The 17,915-nt window shown below is 49.9% G+C and overlaps 1 protein-coding gene across 2 annotated transcripts in view; it reads left to right on the plus strand.

The window, feature by feature from the left end:
- Positions 1–17,566, plus strand: part of GRIK5 (glutamate ionotropic receptor kainate type subunit 5) — a 32,886-nt gene extending 15,320 nt beyond the window's left edge. For both annotated transcript variants that reach the window (XM_031963252.1, XM_031963253.1), the window contains 9 exons: positions 247–450; positions 1,399–1,512; positions 1,792–1,901; positions 2,835–3,008; positions 3,780–3,945; positions 5,290–5,515; positions 8,145–8,273; positions 8,381–8,502; positions 16,451–17,566. In XM_031963252.1, coding sequence (XP_031819112.1) covers positions 247–450; positions 1,399–1,512; positions 1,792–1,901; positions 2,835–3,008; positions 3,780–3,945; positions 5,290–5,515; positions 8,145–8,273; positions 8,381–8,502; positions 16,451–16,882 — 1,677 coding nt within the window. In that variant the 3' untranslated portion in view covers positions 16,883–17,566. The remainder of the gene's footprint in view (positions 1–246; positions 451–1,398; positions 1,513–1,791; positions 1,902–2,834; positions 3,009–3,779; positions 3,946–5,289; positions 5,516–8,144; positions 8,274–8,380; positions 8,503–16,450) is intronic.
- The last annotated feature ends 349 nt before the right edge of the window (positions 17,567–17,915 follow it).

Consider the following 17,915-nt stretch of genomic DNA (forward strand, 5'->3'; position numbering starts at 1 on the left):
CTTTCCTTTTATTTTTCTGTGTGTCTCTAATTAGGTGATTTCTTGTCCATGATCAGTCCCTGATAACTTGTTCTCTTTCTTGGGTAATCCCTGAATCTCGATCCCAGGTCCTTGCCCCCTGATTCTAAGTTCTTGATGGATAATTGTGGGTTCTCTATTTCTGATCGAACATGCTTTTATCTTATCTTTGATTCTGGAGTCTTGAGCTCTGAGCATTCACCCCATTTCCCCCTCCCTCTTCCCCAGGAGAACCCATACGTCATGCGAAGGCCCAATTTCCAGTCTCTGTCAGGAAATGAGCGGTTTGAGGGCTTCTGTGTGGATATGCTCCGAGAGCTGGCTGAGTTGCTTCGTTTTCGATTCCGACTTCGACTAGTGGAAGATGGGCTGTATGGGGCACCGGAGCCCAATGGTTCCTGGACTGGAATGGTTGGGGAACTCATCAACCGGGTACGGAGCAGGGGGAGCTCTTGGCCCAAGGAGAGAGGGAGGGAGGGAGGGAGGGAGGACCGGTGATTGGGGGTGAGCTCAGGGAGAGGGAAGAGACAGAGAGTGAGCAAAAATAGCCATGGAGCAAAGAATGCAGAAGATGGAAGGCAATGGTGGAGCTGGGAATGTCAGAGCCCAGCTCCACCATTGCCTTGGAGGAACCTTGAGGATCATTCAGTCCAATCTTCTCATTTTTAAGAGGGGAAATGACTTGAAAAAGCTTCGGATAAGAGTGGGGAGGATGTTCCCACCTGTATCCCACCTGGATGATTAAGAATGATCTCAGAGGTCTTCAGTGCCAGGATGAGGAAAATGAATTTCAAAGGACTCAAGAAATCTTGGGAAGTCCCTGAATGAGGCGAGAGTTAGAGCAGAGCCAAACGGTTGGAGAAGAATCCAGTTATCCAAACACAGGAAATGGGAGACAAGAGTCCTTAGGGGAAACTGGGGCAGGAGGGGAGACCTCCCCCAGGAGGGATTATGTGGGAATGTCTTCCTTGACTCCCAATGAGCTGTTTCTCCTCTTCCTCACTTCCCACCCAAACATCTGCCTCCTGGATTGTTTCTCTTGATCTCACATTGTCTCTCTCTCCCTCTCTCACATTTATTTCTAACTTTCCCCGTCTCTCTCTCTGTTTCCCTATCTCTCTTTGAAAATCTATCTCTCTGTCTGTCTTTGTTTCTCTCTGTGTGTCTGTCTCTGTCTTTGTGTGTCTTCTTTCTCTATGTCTCATTCTCTCTCTATTTCTGTCTCTCTTTGTCTCTGTCTCAATCTGTCTTTTCTCTCTGCCCCTGCCTCTCTCTGTCTCTGACTCTCTTTGTGTCTCTGTCTCTCATTTTCTTTCTGTGTATGTCTTTCCTCCCCTTCTATCTCCGTCTGTCTGTCTCTCACCCCCATGTCCCCAGCAGAAAGCAGACCTGGCAGTGGCCGCGTTCACTATCACAGCTGAGCGGGAGAAGGTCATAGACTTCTCCAAACCCTTCATGACCCTTGGGATCAGCATCCTCTACAGAGTGCACATGGTAGGGGCCCCTGGGGCCAGGTCATCCTGTGTCTGGATTTCTGAGGAAGTGCAGACTTGGGGGTCGGGATGCTTGAGTTCCCTGGGGCATAGAAGGGAGGGGATCGGGATTGGGGAACTCCACGGGGAGTTTGTGTGTGTGTGTGTGTGTGTGTGTGTGTGTGTGTGTGTATGTGTGTGTGTGTGAAGGGGGGGCGGGGATCAGAGATGAAGTCACCTGTATTCTTGAAGGAGTGTGCACTAGGATGGCTGACACCTGGCTTTCTCCCCCCTGCCCCAGGGTCGAAAGCCTGGCTACTTCTCCTTCCTCGATCCCTTCTCACCTGCTGTGTGGCTCTTCATGCTCTTGGCTTACCTGGCTGTTAGCTGTGTCCTTTTCCTGGCAGCCAGGTGAGGCCTGGATCCTATTTCTGTGTCTCTGTCTGCCTGGACCGACCCCGCCCCACCTTCTGTCTCTTGTCCGGGCCCCAGGCTCTCTCCAGCTCTGCCCCTGCCCTGAGCCCTCCCATCTCAGCCAGCATCGCCCCACCTCCTTCCTCCCCTCTGCCCCATACAGTTCCTCAGCCTCTGTGCTGCCGGCACCCTGGCTGCTCTCAGCCCCTCCCAATCCCATCCCTTCCCTTTTCCTTTGCCCCAACTGGTTTTCCTGGGCTTCTGACCCTGTCTCTTCTCTTTAACTCTGTCTTTTCTTCTGTTTCCTCCTTAATCTGGTCTCTCCTTGTTTCTTTCTATCAGTCCCCGCTCTCTACTTCTTTGTTCCTTTCTGTTCCCTTCCTGTAATTTTCCTGTCAATCTATCTCTGTCATCTTCCTTTTTATTTTCCACCTCTTTGTCCATGCCCTGGTCAGAGCCTCTCTCTTCCCCAATTGCATACCTCAAGTTCCTGTCTTTGTCTATCTTTCTTCCTAAGACAGATCCCTCCCTCCCTCCCTCTCTCTCTCCTTCTCTACTCTCTCTTTCCTTCTCCCTCCGTCCCTCCCCCTCTTTCTTTTTTTCTCTCTTTCCCCCCCTCCTTTCTTTCTCTCCCACCTCCCTCTTTCTCTCTCTCATCTCCTTCCCTTTCAATCTCTTACTGTTTCTGTCACTGCTCTTCTCTTGTCTATCCTGTTTCTTCCCTTACTGATTGATGTCATTCTCCTCCTGTCTCTCTCCCTCCTTGTCTCTTTCCTATTCCTGGGTCCCTAAGCACCATCCATCCCCTTCCCTCACCCCCAGGGCTCCCCCTCCTAACCTGCCTGCTTATCTTTCCATCTGTCCTTCTGCCTGTATGTCTGCTTGCTGGTCCTTGTCTCTGCCATGGCCCATCTCTCCATGTTCCTGCAGGCTGAGCCCCTATGAGTGGTATAACCCTCACCCTTGCCTCCGAGCACGTCCCCATGTGGTGGAGAACCAGTATACTCTGGGCAACAGCTTGTGGTTCCCCGTCGGGGGATTCATGCAGCAGGGCTCGGAGATCATGCCCCGGGCACTTTCTACTCGATGTGTCAGCGGGGTCTGGTGAGGGCACTAATCAAAATGGGTGATGGAGTGGGTCAGGGGAGCGGGGTGGGCTTGGTGTGGAGGGATGCTGGGATATTTGAGCAGTTTAAAAGTCAGTTAGAGATGGCCATTAGCTGCATCTCCATTTTATAGGTTTGGGAAAATCTATTCATTTCCCCTAAAGAGGGAGAATAAATCACCCAATCACCCATAGCATATCAGGGACAGTTCTGGGCTCAGGATCCAACCTTCCTGATAGTCTGTTCCTATATACTGCAGAAGGATCTAGACAAATTCTCCATCATACAATGTTAGGACTGGGAGGGACTGGAGAGAAGGTCAGTTCAGAGAAGGATCTCAGAACATAGAACAGAATATTAGAACTGGAAGAGACCTTAGAAAATAGAATGGTAAAAGTGATTGAGTCCTTAGAATGGGGAATGTCAGGACCTTGAGGTCCTTAGAACCTAGAATATAGGATTACAGATCTGGGTGGGACCCTAAACTTTATGAAGTCCAATTAGCTGTTGAGGAAACTGAGTTGCTGAGAGGACAAAAATCAGATGGATCAGAACCCATGGCTCTTTCCACATTAGTCTGAAGGAACAACATCACCAGAAAATCCCTATTGGGATAAAACTATCCCTGGGATGAGTTATGCATGATCCCTGAAGTTCATGTCCTAGGGAATTGGGGAAGAGTAAGTAGGGGACTTAAGAGTCCAGGAGCCTGGGGTCTGATGCTTCCAGGACAGGGAAACTTGGGCGAGTCACTGCCCCCTCCCACCAGGTGGGCCTTCACCCTCATCATCATCTCCTCCTACACGGCCAACCTGGCGGCCTTTCTCACCGTGCAGCGAATGGAGGTGCCAGTCGAGTCGGCTGATGACTTGGCCGACCAGACCAATATTGAGTATGGGACCATCCATGCAGGCTCCACCATGACCTTTTTCCAGGTACTTTTAAAATTTAACATCTCCTGGGCTTTATCTCCCTCCAGTGTCCCCATCACTCTCCCTACTTTCTCCTCTGTCCTTAATTTTCCACTTCCCTAGTTTCTTCCCCCATATCTTACACCCCCTCTTTTGATATGCTCTCAGTCCTCCCCCTCATTGTTTCTAAGTTCTCCCTCATCTAGTGATTTATCAATTCCTCCATCCAGTGTCTTCTAGGTCTTTCCCTTAGCAATCTCCCAGTGGTCGCCCTCAGACCCTTGCCTCAGTGTCTTCCCCAGTTCCCAGCATCTCCTAGTCTTCCTTCTTCAGTGGCCTACTTCCATGGAGTTCCCTTTAGTCTACTACTCTCATTTTTCCCAGTCCCCTTCCTCAGTGCCCCTCCTGGAAAAGAACTTAATCAGGTTGAGGGAGGAACTGTGTCCATCATGCTGGGTTAGGTGATCAGATTCAGCACCAAAAACAGCTCTTGGAGGATGCCTGGAGGAGATGGGAGAGGTTTAGCTCCTCCCCACCTGGTCCCCAACAACCTAGTGCAAGTGGAGGATGTGAGGTGGGGCAGGGGCAAGCTGGGAGACCTCCAATGGGCCAGTGGGATGGGGTGGAGCACCCCTCCCCATCCTGAGAAAGAGGCCCCCATTGGGGAGACTCTGATCTGAAAAGATACAGCCTAAGCTTTAATCCTTGCTCTGAGGAAGGAGAACACAACTCAGGCTTCAGATGCCTTAGGTGGGGAATGGGGTCATGTCCTCTAGGAACTCCAAGGTTGAGGTTGATGGGGAAATCTCTGAACTCCCTCAATCCAAGTAGGGAAAGGTAGTACAGTCTTTGAGAACGGGAAAGGTAGCACAGTCCTTGGGAACCCTCCCTAGTTTTAGGGAGATACATGGTCTTGTCCTTGGGAAGAGCGTAGTACTATGAGAAAGAAATGTTCTGGCTCGGAGCCCCAAATTGACAAGAGACTACTAAGGAAGGTGGAGATTCTGACTTTTTGTGTGTGAGTCAGGGCCCCCTTTGGCAGTCAGCCTGATGAAATTTACAGATTTCCCCCCCAACTTATATGTTTTTGAACATGTAAAATAAAATACATAGGATTAAAAAGAAATAATTTTATTTAGTAAGGTTATCAAAATATTAACAAGTTCATGGACTCCAAAAGTGACATAGGGGAGTGGGTTAACCAGAAGTTTCCTAGTTGAGAAAGGGTGGGTGGAAAAATTGAGCAGGACTTGGAGAGGAAGAAGGAGGTCAGAGGAGAGGGCTCATAAAGGGCAAGGGGCTGAGAGATGATGGAGAACCATGGCGTTCATGTGGTGTTCCTTTCCCCTACCTCTCCACGTTGGCCAGAACTCTCGATACCAGACTTACCAGCGGATGTGGAACTACATGCAGTCCAAGCAGCCCAGTGTGTTTGTGAAGAGCACGGAAGAGGGCATCGCCCGGGTCCTCAACTCTCGCTATGCCTTCTTGTTGGAGTCCACCATGAACGAATACCACAGGCGCCTCAACTGCAACCTCACCCAGATTGGGGGCCTCCTCGATACCAAGGGCTATGGCATCGGCATGCCACTGGGTGCGCCATGGCCCCATGGGCCTTAGCATGGAGACCCAGCCAGGAATGTGGGCATTGAGTAGGGGTACGGGGTTGGGGAGATGAGGAACATAGGGGGATCACGGGGTGGGGAGATTAAGGGGTGGGAGAAAGAGGACAATATGAAGATGTGGTACTGACAGAAGAGAGAGCAGATTGAAGAAACATATTGGGCGAAATGGAGGCTCAAAGATAGAAAGGGATTTGGAGATATGGAACAGGCGTTTGGGAACTATGGGGAATATAAAGATGGATAAGTTACACTATAGGAGTTATAGGAGGATATGAAAATGAGGAAGAGATGGGGAAGGAATGGATCATGGGTTTAGAATTTAGAGGCTATTTTTAATCCAATCCCAACATTTTACATATGAGGAAACTGAGTTCAGAGAATTTAAGTGACTTGCTTAAGATAACACAAGTGGTAATCATCAGAAGTGAATTTGGACACTGGGAGAAGATGAGTAATGGGATGAGAGGAGATATGGGGTGATATGAAGATGGGAAGAGCATGGAATAGAGAGATGTAGGTTTGGGAGATAGGGGATTAAAGAATGGGAATATGGAGACTGAAAGTGAATGGAACATAAGGTCTGTGGGAAGAGGAACTGGCTTTCATTTTTCTTTCTTTTCTCAGTTCCTTGAACAGTGTTGTTTTCATGGTCAATGCTTTAAAATGTTGAACTGAATCAAATTGATAGGACAGACATTAATATGGGGAGGTGAGGGAGGGTGGAAATGGGTGGGAAGGATGAATGAAGAATGTGGATAGAGATTACTAGAGAGACTTGGGAGATGGATCTGTGTGGATGGGGAGACCCAGAAAATGGAGGCACAAGGGTAGTAAGAGTAAAAAATAGGATTGAGAGGTAAAGAAGAACATAGTGATCTCTAAGCATTACAAAGACTGTTAAGCAGAAATGAGAACTGGATTTGGGGTCAGAGGACCTAGGTTTGAATCCTAATTCTTTTACCTAAGATATATTGAGCAAGTGATTTATCTTTTGGGGACTTCTGCCTTCTCATTTGTAAAATGAAGGTGTTGGACTAGGTCAAAGCTTCTTAAATTGTGGGTTGCAACCCCCATGGGGTCTTGTTTCTGAATTAGGGATAACAAAATTATGATTTATTATCAGTAAAGGTTGGGTTCATATATTTCTTTTATTTACTTCTACACCTGGGGTGGTATAAAAATTTCTCAGGCAAAAAGGTGTTATGAGGGGAGAAAGGTTAAGCTCTGTATTAGAGTTTAGAAATCCCTTCAGATTCTATGATCCTATTTATTCTCTTCATTTCCAGAGGGGAAAGCAGTGGGTGAGTGTTGCACAGAGAAAAATTAGGCTTGATGCAGGGAGAACTTCCTACAAATTAGAACCATTCAGTAAGAGAATAGATTGTCCCAAGAAGGGGTGGGGGTCTTTTTCAATGGACAGCTTCGAACAGAGGTTGGCTAGCTACTTGTCATGTTGGTCATAGAGGGTTTGGGAGAGGAGAATATGTGAAATTTGAAATTCTGTGTCAACAGAACCAAGTGAGGACTGTGAGATTCTTCATATGTAATTCACGGAAAGATCGTGTAATAGTGGGATACTATTTGAAGACAGTTTGAACTTGCCCTTGTAGAGAGTGTAACTTCCTATGAACATGTAATTCCACTCTAGGCTACCTCAGTCCCTGACATTCTCATAGGCTGGGTCCTGAGTGGGGAGGCTTGACTAGTACAGGTTAAAGGTACTCTGTGGTTCCATGTACCTACAAGTACAGTTCACAGATTCCCACCACTCTGTTTACCTTTACTTTATTCACCTGGGACACAATTAACTCACAGCATGGACATTTATTAAATTGACATACTAAGAGCAGTCGTGACAAAATAACTGCCCCATAAATATGGTATGTTCTCCCATAAATAAGTGCGATACCAGTGGGAAGAGCAGACACACATAGCATTCACAAGTGGAGAGGTATTCATGCTGCTTCTCAGGGGGCTGTGCCAGCTGTACAGTGGGAAGCCAGTGTTTCTACACAACATAGCTAGCGTGATGCCCATGGATGGGGCAACTTAGTACAGAACCTTGCATCTTGTAGGTAATTAATAAACGTCTGTTGAATTGAAAAATGGAAGAATCTAGATGGAGATGGAAAGTTAGGGAATATGGAGATGGAAGATGGAGATCTGGAGAATTTGGAGGCGATGGAGCATCTAGGCTGGAGATGAAGATAGGCTGTTTGATTGAGGTTGCAAGACAGAAGGATAAAGGATACAGGGGAATCTGGGTTGGAGAGATGGAGTAAGAAAGGAAATTGAAGGAATGGGGATAAAGAGGAAGATAGAAGGGGAGGGAGATATGGAATATTAGAAGTTTGGGATTTTAGGAGATGGGGAGACGGGGGAAGAAAAGGAAAAAATGGAGAAAGTAAGAAATATTAGTCAAGGTAGGGATGAGTATACTAATTATCAGAAGACTCTAGAGGGATGGGAGGCCAGGACGGGAAGGAGCTAGGGAGGGAATTGAAAAATTGAAAATGGGGAAGATTAGGGATTGGGGAGAGATAATCTGAGAGGATCTGTGAAGCCGAAGGGCCCTCAACACCTTCTTTGCTTTTCCAGGCTCCCCATTCCGGGATGAGATCACATTGGCCATCTTGCAACTGCAAGAGAACAACCGGTTGGAGATCCTAAAGCGAAAGTGGTGGGAGGGGGGCCGGTGCCCCAAGGAGGAGGACCATCGGGCCAAAGGTCGGTGTTCCCTCCCACACCCCCTGAAATAAGCGCCCCCCACCCTAGCCCTGGACCTCGTCTTGAAGCCTCGATATCTCCCTGGCCCTTCCCCCGTTTCCTTCCAGGGCTGGGAATGGAGAACATCGGTGGGATATTCGTGGTGCTCATCTGTGGCCTCATCATTGCTGTCTTTGTGGCCGTCATGGAGTTCGTGTGGTCCACCAGGAGGTCGGCAGAGTCCGAGGAGGTGAGGGTCCAAGGAACCAAGAGGAAGGGGGTGGGGAGGGACAGAGGGCAGGAGTAGAGAAAGAAGGCCTGGAGTGGAGGGAGAAGGAATAACTCAAAAAGACGGATGGAGCCGAGTAGAGGAAGGAGAGACAGAGGTGAGAGTGTGAGGCTGGGGAAGGAGGGAGCACAAAGCGGATCAGCAGAGAAGAGAGATGGAGGGGGAGGGAGGAGGTTGCGGAGGGAGGAGGCTATGGAGGGAGGAGAAGTGAGGACGTGGAGGGGGTGGTGAGGTTAGGGGAGTGAGCGGAAACAAAGTCAGAAGTGGCTCAGAGAGGGAAGGAGTAGGGAGGGCTTCAGCAGGACAAGAAGGAGGAGAAAGAGACTGAGCTGAAGTGAGAACAAAGAGAATGGAAGGAGGCCACAGGCACAAAGCCATTACCACAGCTACCTGGGCTTCTCCAACCTCCCATGCTAGAGTTTCTCTGGTCTTCGAGGTGATATCTCCCTCAAGACGCAGGCTGAGGACGTCTTTACTAGTAATTAAGGGAAAGGAGTCAAAAAAAAAAAAAAAAAAAGCCATGCTCACAAGGCACAGAATTGTTGAATCGTAGGGACTAGGAACCTTACCCTACAGTATCCAGGATCTGATGACAAAGCCCATCAACAGCTGTGCCCTAGTGGGAAAATCATCCTTCCAGGGACTCTGAATTCCAATTCCAGCTCTGGCATTTAACTCCTCTGCAAGGTTGGGAAAGTCACCTCATCCCCAGAATCAGGGAATCTGGGAGTTAGGAGAGCCCTTAGTTTATCTAGTTTACCTCTACCACAGAGAAATTTCCACTAGAGTTACCCAGCAAGTGGTAATCCAGCCTCCGCATGAAAAGCTCCAAGGAAGCCCTTTTACTTTTGAACATCTCTAGTCGTTAGGGGTATGTGTGTGTGTGTGTGTGTGTGTGTGTGTGTGTGTGTGAATGTATATGAGTGTGTGTGTGAGTGTGTGTGTGTGAGTGTGTGTGTGAGTGTGAGTGTGTGTGTGTGTGTGCAGATTACATTTTCTTCTTTATTCTTTCTATTTTTATTCACTCCCTAGTTCTGCCATTTGAGGTCAAATAAAACGACAGTTCTTCATATATTTGAACACATCTCTCATACCCAGCTCCTCTTCTCCAGGATTAAGACTCCCATTTTCTTAAATTGATATTCTTCTTCAGCAGCAGCAAAGGCTTTCATCATTCTGGCTGTCCATGTCCTGGTTTTGAATTCCAGTACCCAGAGTTGAGCCCAAGACTTCCGTGTGATCTGACCAAGGGTAGAGAACTCAGAGATAGCACTTCTTTATTCCTGGGAGCCATTCTCTTATTTCAGCCCAAGGTCATATTGAGCATTTTGGAGGGCCCCATGTCTTGGCTAACTGACATTGAGCTTTTGGTCCACTAAAGCCTCCAGATCTTTTTCAGAAGAATTGTGGCTTAACTAAGCCTCTCTTGCTTTGTACTTATGAATTTGAGTTTTGTACCAAAGTTTATGGGTACAGTTTATTGAAATTTTTCTTACCAGCTTCAGCCCATTGCACTAACTTGTCTAGACTTTTTTGGATCCCAGTGGTGTCTTCTAGTGGGTCAGCTGTCTTTCACATCTGCAGATTTGATGAACATATCATTAGTGCCATGATTCCAGTCATTGGTTTAAAAAATATGAATGAGACACGCGTCCCTGGAGACCCTGGATGCCGTTACCGTTAACCTATGAATGGCTACCCTTAGAGCCCTACCATCTGGTGTAAAATTCACATCTCCCTATTTTCTTTGTAAGAATAGTAGTTGTTCCGTAAGTACTTCCTCTGGGCCAAGCGCCGTGCAAGGCAATGGAGATACAAAGAGAAAATCCCCATTCCTGGGGCTTACATTCTGTCTTTACTTCTTGGAACCTTAGATTTTTTCTTCTTCTATAAAACGAGGGATTTGGGCTAAATGGTCTCTCACAACTAGATTTGGCATTTCCCGCTTCTGGGAAATCTGTGGAACTCTCTTATTCTTGTAGAGCTTTAGTTTTCACATCCCTTACTATGAGGGAATGGCATCATGGGATCCTGGAAGCTGCATGGTTTGGGTGCATGAGCATTATCTCAGGAAGCAGGGGACTGGGTTCAAATCCTGTCACTGTCATTTATTCTCTGTATGGTCTCAGAACTCACAACTTCTGAGCTTCAGTTTCTCACCTATAAAAGGAGGGAGTTGGACTAAAGATTTTCTTCCAGATTTTTGAACCTGTGGTCTGAGGTATTTCCCCTCTCTTAAGTTCTCTGATTCCTATTTAACTTTCTCTTCCTATCTTGGGGTTTTACCTAAAGCTGCTCTTGCTTTCTGTTCCCCTTCAGAGCCAGCTCCTTCCAACCGGCTGCAGGCTCTCAGGCACCCCTGTCCCCATAACCAAGGTCACTCTGATGAGTCCTGGCTCATATTCCAACAATCTTTCTGTCCTTAGACTTTCTTGAATCTCATTAGCTACCTCGAGCCTGATGTCAGGGTTTTGAGGCCCCCTTTTATAATTTTCTCTGTGTTTCTTTAAGCCATGACACTTTTCTCATGCCCTCATATACTCAATGTCAAATCCCCTGATCCGTCTGCTTCTTGAGTCACATTGGATCGCAAGATTCAGGAATCAGTCTCTTCCACCTCTGATTATCTCCTCACCTTTATTAATGCTGTTGTTACTGCTTTGGCTTGGCAAGGAAGAAAGGAAGGAAGGAAGGAAGGAAGGAAGGAAGGAAGGAAGGAAGGAAGGAAGGAAGGAAGGAAGGAAGGAAGGAAGGAAGGAAGGAAGGAAGGAAGGGAGGGAGGGAGGGAGGGAGAAGGGATGGAGGGAAGGAATGAAGGAAGAAAAGAGGAAGAGAGGGAGAAAGGAAGGAAGGAAAGAGAGAAAGAAAGAAAGAGAGAGAGAGAAAGAAAGAAAGAAAGAAAGAGAAAGGAAAGGAAGGAAGGAAGAGAAAGGAGGAAGGAAGGAAAGAAAAGGGAGGGAGGGAGAGAAGGAAGGAAGAAAGTATGCATTTATTAAACACCTATTAAGCAGGTACTGTACTAAGTGCTTCACAAATATTATCTCAACTGATCCTCACAACAACCCTGTCTCTGGGAGGTAGCTACTATTATTATTCCCATTTTACAGCTAAGAGGGATTTACTAAAGTATAAAGATGGATTTAGTAAAGCTTGGAGGGGCTCACACCTGAATCAGGGGAGGAATACTCACACTAATGAAATCCCAGATCCCTAAAGAGGTTGAAATATTTACCAGGGAAAAGAGAGAGTAACAATAATAGCTGATTTTTAAGTGGGGCACTACACTCATCATAAATCAATTACATTAATTATAAATTAATTTTGCATTAATGTTGCCTTCAGTACAGCTCTTATCCCCCTTGGGAGATCAGTTTTGCCTTAATTATCTTCATTTTGCAGGTGAGAAAAATAAGGCTTGGAGCAGGGAATGGGGTTTTCCCAAGGTCACACAGAAAGGTGATCAGCAATGGCTGATATCCAGGGCTTCTTCCCACTTCAGTGCAGGGACAGAGTCAGAAATAATTCATGAAATAATTCAGAATAAGGCAGCCAGAGGGTTAGGGAAGAAAAGAGACTAGAAGCCGTCTCCGATGCCTTGGGATGTGGAAGTGACCTTGGGTTTTTGAGGGCTACGTTCAGAGCAGAAGCTCTAGCAGGTCCTGCCAGGCTAGATGGGCTCCGAGGAGCAGCCCAGAGACAGATGGTGCGTCTGGCGGCTGTGGACCAAGCTGGCAAGGGGCAGAAGGGCCCGGCACCAGAGCCCTGGTCTCCCGGGGAGATGGTTTTTGGTCGAGGAATTCTTGAAGCAATAAACTCCGACGGGAGTGAGGGCTGCGAGCCGAGGCCGTGAAGGAAGGAACCAAGCTGAGAGAATCACAGGGTCACGGGCTTTGGGGAGTCACCGGACCTTGAAAATCATTCATGCGGTAGTTTTTTATTAAGCGCCTGCTGTGTACCGAGTCAAAGGTGGCTAGGGGAAGGCGTTGAGTTAGGCCCAATACCTGCTGTCGGTGAGCTCAGTGGGAAGGAGCCCAGACAGATACTGTGCTATACCATGTCACACGCGTGTCCAAGGCAGAGGGGAGGGAACGAGCATTTGGACAGAGCTCACTGAGCGCCAGGCCCTGTGCTGTCTTTACAATGTGATCCTCACAAGGACCCTGAGAGGAGGGGCCGTCATTGTGCCAGGCAACTGTGAAGCAAACACAAGTTCAATGAACCGGCACCGAAGGCTGGATTTGAACTCAGATCTCTTCTGACTGCTTCGCTCAGCTGCCTGACCAAGAGTCACAGGACAGTGTATCCCCTGGAGAGCTTTGCCTCAGAGCCAGGGGGACCTGAGTTCAAATCTTGCTTCTGACAGTGAGTTTGTGACTGTGGGCAAGTCATTTAAGTACGTAGGGTGTTCTAGAGTCCTGAGGGACAGCCTCACCGGCAGTCAGCTTGGAAGAGGGAGTTTCCTTAAGACTTCTCTCTTTGATGGACAGAGGGGAAGAGACCACCCGAGAGTTGCAAGCATTGTTGGAGGAAGGTCCAAGGGGATGGGATCAGAGGAGGCTTCCTGGAGGAGGTGGCGTTGAATCAGACTTTACAGGGACAGGCATGAATGTATTTATGATTCCATTGGTACAGGGACCTTTCCAGTGAGAAACCTCCCTCTACCAATGCAAGTCAGAGCCTTCCCTGAAAATCAGACTTAGAGTTGTCTAGATCCCCGAGGAGTTAAGTGAGTTGACCAGGGTCACGTCGCCATGATGTGCCAGGGCTAGGCCTGGACCCACGTTTTCCTAGATTCAGGTTCACTCTCTATTCCACTGAAGAAGAACGAGGGAATAGGAACTCTTATGACAGGGGCTGAGAGCCGGGAGGGCCTGAGGAGTCACCTTGTGCCTCTCGGGGCTTTCCTGCAGGAAGCCAGGCTCGGACTTTGAGTGACTGTTCAGGTTCCCACAGGGAACAGTCAGGATTAGAGCTCAGGTCCTATGCCTTCAAGTGTAAGTCCTACACACTCTCACTCACACTCTCACACACACGCAGGCTCTCTCACATTTTGTTCATATGCTCTCAAACATTCACACACTCACACCCTCATTTACACACACTCTCTCTCAAACACACACACTCAACAGTTCTCTATTACCCTCACTCTCATACTTACACTCCCCCCCACACTCATTGGCACATATATTCACTCACACACATTCTCTCACACACACTCTCATACACAAATGTTTTCCTTCCCCAAACCCGGGAAATAAATGAACGTTTAAGCTTTCAGAGTTTACCACTGCACTAAGACTTTTGGGGCTGTTTTCATTTGAGTAGGGAAGTACTTCATGGCAGCCAGATGGCCCAGGGGGTAGAGCACTGGGAAGCGGGAAGACTTGAGTTCAAATCTGGTCTCAGACACTTAGCTATGTGACCTTGGGCAAGTCCCTTGACCCTGTTTGCCTCATGTTCCTCGCCTGTAAAATCAGCTGGAAAAGGGAAATGGGAAACCACTTCAGTATGTCCACCAGGAAAGCTCCCAGTCAGGTCATGAAGAGTAGAAGATAACTGGAAAAGGGTTGAACAAAGGGATTTAACAATATTCCTCCTACCATGGTCAGCCCCTACTTTGCAGCCTGTGGTCCTAGAGATTAAGTTTCTTGCCTAGGATCACCTAAGCAGATGTGTCAGAGGTCAGATTTGAACCTGTCTCCTTGACTGCAAGTCCAGTGTTCTTTCTACTACATTTCACTTCCTTGCTTCTGATGATTTTAGCTTTAAAAGGTCTCCCCTCGGCATCCAGGGCCAGTCATCCTGATCTGCCTTTGGCTACTGGGCCTAGGTGGTTCAGGAGGGGAAAGTGAGGCAGGTGACCTTGCCCAGTCCAATTCACTTGCACATCACTTCCCGGATGCCATGGTTCCCTTTGAGAGGGAAGGATGGATTAGCAGTCCGGCCCAGTCCTTCCTTTTACAGAAAAGGGAACAGGAGCCCAGAAAGTGGAGCAGTGCTTGATATGCTGGGGCTGGAGGAGGCCTTAGAGATTGTCCAGCACCTCTTCCTCATTTAGCAGATGGGGAGACTGAGGCCCAGGGAAGTTGACTTGATTTATCTAAAGTCACACAGAAGAATTAGAAAAAAATCTCCTTTCCACACGCTGGGCAGCAACTAAACTTCCTAAGCTCGCCCATCCCAACTAGCTGCTAAGGAACAGTTCTAACAACTCACACTGGGCCCAGCACTTTAAGGGCTGCAGAGCCTTGACTCATAATTTTCAGAAGAACCTTGTGAAGCAGCTGCTATGGTGATCCCAGACCCAGACGCCAAGTGGGTCATGCACAGGGCAAGTGTCTGAGGCAGGATCTGAATTCAAGGCCAACTCTTATCTCACTGTGCCATCCAGCTTAGGCTGAGCCCAGTGCCCCCCCCCCCCCCATCTCTGCTCCATTTCCCTTTGCTGCCTTTAGAATCTTCCTAATTCCCAGCACCACCTGATTTGGGACCATTCTGGATCGAGCTGTCTCTGTCTCTGTCTCTCTGTGTCTCTGTCTCTCTCTGTCTCTCTCTCTCTGTTTCTCTCTCTCTGCCTCTGTCTCTGTCTGTCTCTGTTTCTCTCTCTCTCTCTCTCTCTCTCTCTCTCTCTCTCTCTCACACACACACACACACACACACACACACACACACACGCACACGCACATGTTTCCTCTCAGCCAATCAGAAAGCTGCCTGATGACTTAGTGCCTTCTTACCTTGCAGAGCAGAGCCAGAAGGAACCTTATAGGCCATTAAATCTAGCCTCTTCATTTCAAGATGAATAAACTGAGGCTCAATGGATAGACTAAACGGCCACACAGCTGGAACCTGGGCCCAGGCCCACTGAAGCCAGTTGCTCTTTATGCAACAGTTTCCTAAAGGGATTCTTTTCCCTCCCTCATCCTCCAGTTTTCTGGAATGGAAAACACCGTCCCATAAGTTTTCACTTTTCCCTCCCCTCCAGAAAATACATTGCCATCCCCTAAATGCTCCTTCATGTGCTACTTGTGGAACTTCACTCCCAGTTCCCCTGAGCTCCTCCCAAGTCAGTTATTAGCTTTGTGATCTTGGATGTGGCCCCTCAAGTTCTCCAAGCCTCAGTTTCCTCATCTGCAAATTGAGAAGTGAATCTAACTCACAATTGGCTCATTGTCTCTAAGGTCTCTTCCAGCTCCCATCTATGATCATATCCCACTCTGTAGGTGACAATCGTGGTCCAAAATAGCCCACATCCCCAATAAGGTGAAAGATCAACAATAATTCCAGTGCTCGGCTAAAGAAGAGGCAGCTAAGTGGCAAGAAGATCCTGGGCCTGGGTCCAGGAAGACCCAAGTGCCAATACTTCTAGCTGTGTGACCTTGGACGAGTCACTTAGCCTGTTTTTAGTTCAGTTTCCTTAACGGCAAAATGGCCATTATAACAGCCAGGATCATTGTGAGGACCAAATGAGATGATATTTGTAAAGAACTTTGCAGACGCCATATTTTATTATTTGGATCATTTTGTCAGATACCGAGCTCCAAAGTGGATAGAACCCCTGGGCTCTGAGGGGTCTGAGAGGTGGAGATGGGACAGATCAGGGAGAAGAACCCCGATCAGGGAGGAGAACCGGGATCAGGGAGGAGAACCTGCTGCTCGGGCAGCCGGGGGCTTAGGGTCAGGAGAGGAGGTCAGAGGGGAGAGAGAGAAGGGGAAATGAGAGTAAGAAGTTGGGAGAGGAGGAGGTGAGAGGTCAGAAAGATGAGGGTGAGCACAATAGAGCCGAAGAGGGGGACACAGGAGGAGAGACGCAGAGCTGAGGGACCGAGATGCCGAGGAGGAAAGGTGGAAGGGGAGGGAGAGAGACCTGAGCCGGCCTCTCCCCGGCCGCCCCTCCTCTTCCCCGCAGGTGTCCGTGTGCCAGGAGATGCTGCAAGAACTCCGTCACGCCGTGTCTTGCCGGAAGACCTCGCGCTCCCGCCGCCGCCGCCGCTACCCGGGGGTCCCGAGCAGGGCTGCTCTGTCCCTGCGGGCGGTCCGGGAGATGCGCCTCAGCAACGGGAAGCTGTACTCTGCGGGCGCGGGCGGCGGAGACTCGGGCGGGGGTCACGGGGGCCCCCAGCGCCTCCTGGACGACCCTGGACCCCCCGGGCGGCCCCCGGCTCCCGCCCCGGCCGGCTGCACCCACGTCCGCGTCTGCCACGAGTGCCGGCGCATCCAGGCCCTTCGGGCTGCAGGCGGGGGGCCCCCTCGGGGCTTGGTTCCCCCAACGGAGACCACCAGCCCCCCGAGGCCCAGACCGGGGCCCCCCGCGCCCCGGGAGCTGTCCGAGCAAGAGTGACCGCGCCCTTCCACGGGGCGCGCTGGCAGCCAGCTCAAGAACTCAGGCTTCGGGGAGAACTCGGGCTTTCGCGCAGCCGAGACTCGGAGGGACCTGGGCGTCCGATCCCCTGACCCCACGAGGTGCAACCTGGGCTGGAGGGAGAGCGAGGAGCCCTTTCGGCCGCCCTCGCGGACGCGACCCAGGCGACAGGGCGGCCCGGATGGAGGGGCCCCCGGGGCTCCGCCGGACCCCCGGCTCCAGACTCCCGAGACTTGGCCCTTTGGCAGCCGGGCCCGCGCGAGGGAGGGCGGTGAGGGTGGGGACTCGCCCTCTGGAGCCCTCTGGTGGATTGGTCGGGGCGTAGCCGAGAGCAGGAGTCGATCTCGGAGGTGGAGGCCCTGAGCCCGGATGCTTGAACGGATCCCTCTTCGAGGCGGGGGGACGCCTGGGGGGCCCCGCTTCCAAATGCCCCCTGGACTCAGAGCCCACCCATCCTGGAGCAGGAGAGGGAGGCGACCTCTGGCCCAGCTTTCTGTCTCTGTCTCTGTCTCTTTCTCTATTTTTGGGGAGAAGCCCCCGGATTTCTATGACACTCCCTAGGGAGGGGGTCGGTGGCTCCCCTGTCCCTCCCCCTCCCGAGTCCCCCGTCCCCGTTGGAATAAAAAAAATCAAAGAAAACCTCAACCGCTGGGGACTGCTGGGCCTGTCTTGCCGAGGGGGGCGGGGAGTGGCGGAGCAGATGGACATGTAGGACACTTAGAGGGTGGAGGAGAGATCGGGTGCCAGCGGCCCTGCGGGCCTATGGGTCAGATCAGGACGCCTGGGGTCCTGAGAGTCTGGAGGACAGGGAAAGGCTACTTGGGGCTCCGAGGAGCCGGGGGGTGGGGTGGGGAGAAGGGGGGCGCAGAGACCGGGGGCCTAGCTCAGGACCACCTTGAACTTGCTCTGTCCCTTCTCCCTCGGCCCTAGAGTCACGTAGTCCCTTCCCCACTTTGTCCTCACCCCACCCCACCCCCTCGCTCCAGTCATTGGACAAAAGAGGAAACTAAGT

Source organism: Sarcophilus harrisii, chromosome 3 (assembly GCF_902635505.1).
Source record: "Sarcophilus harrisii chromosome 3, mSarHar1.11, whole genome shotgun sequence".
NCBI lineage: Eukaryota > Metazoa > Chordata > Mammalia > Dasyuromorphia > Dasyuridae > Sarcophilus > Sarcophilus harrisii.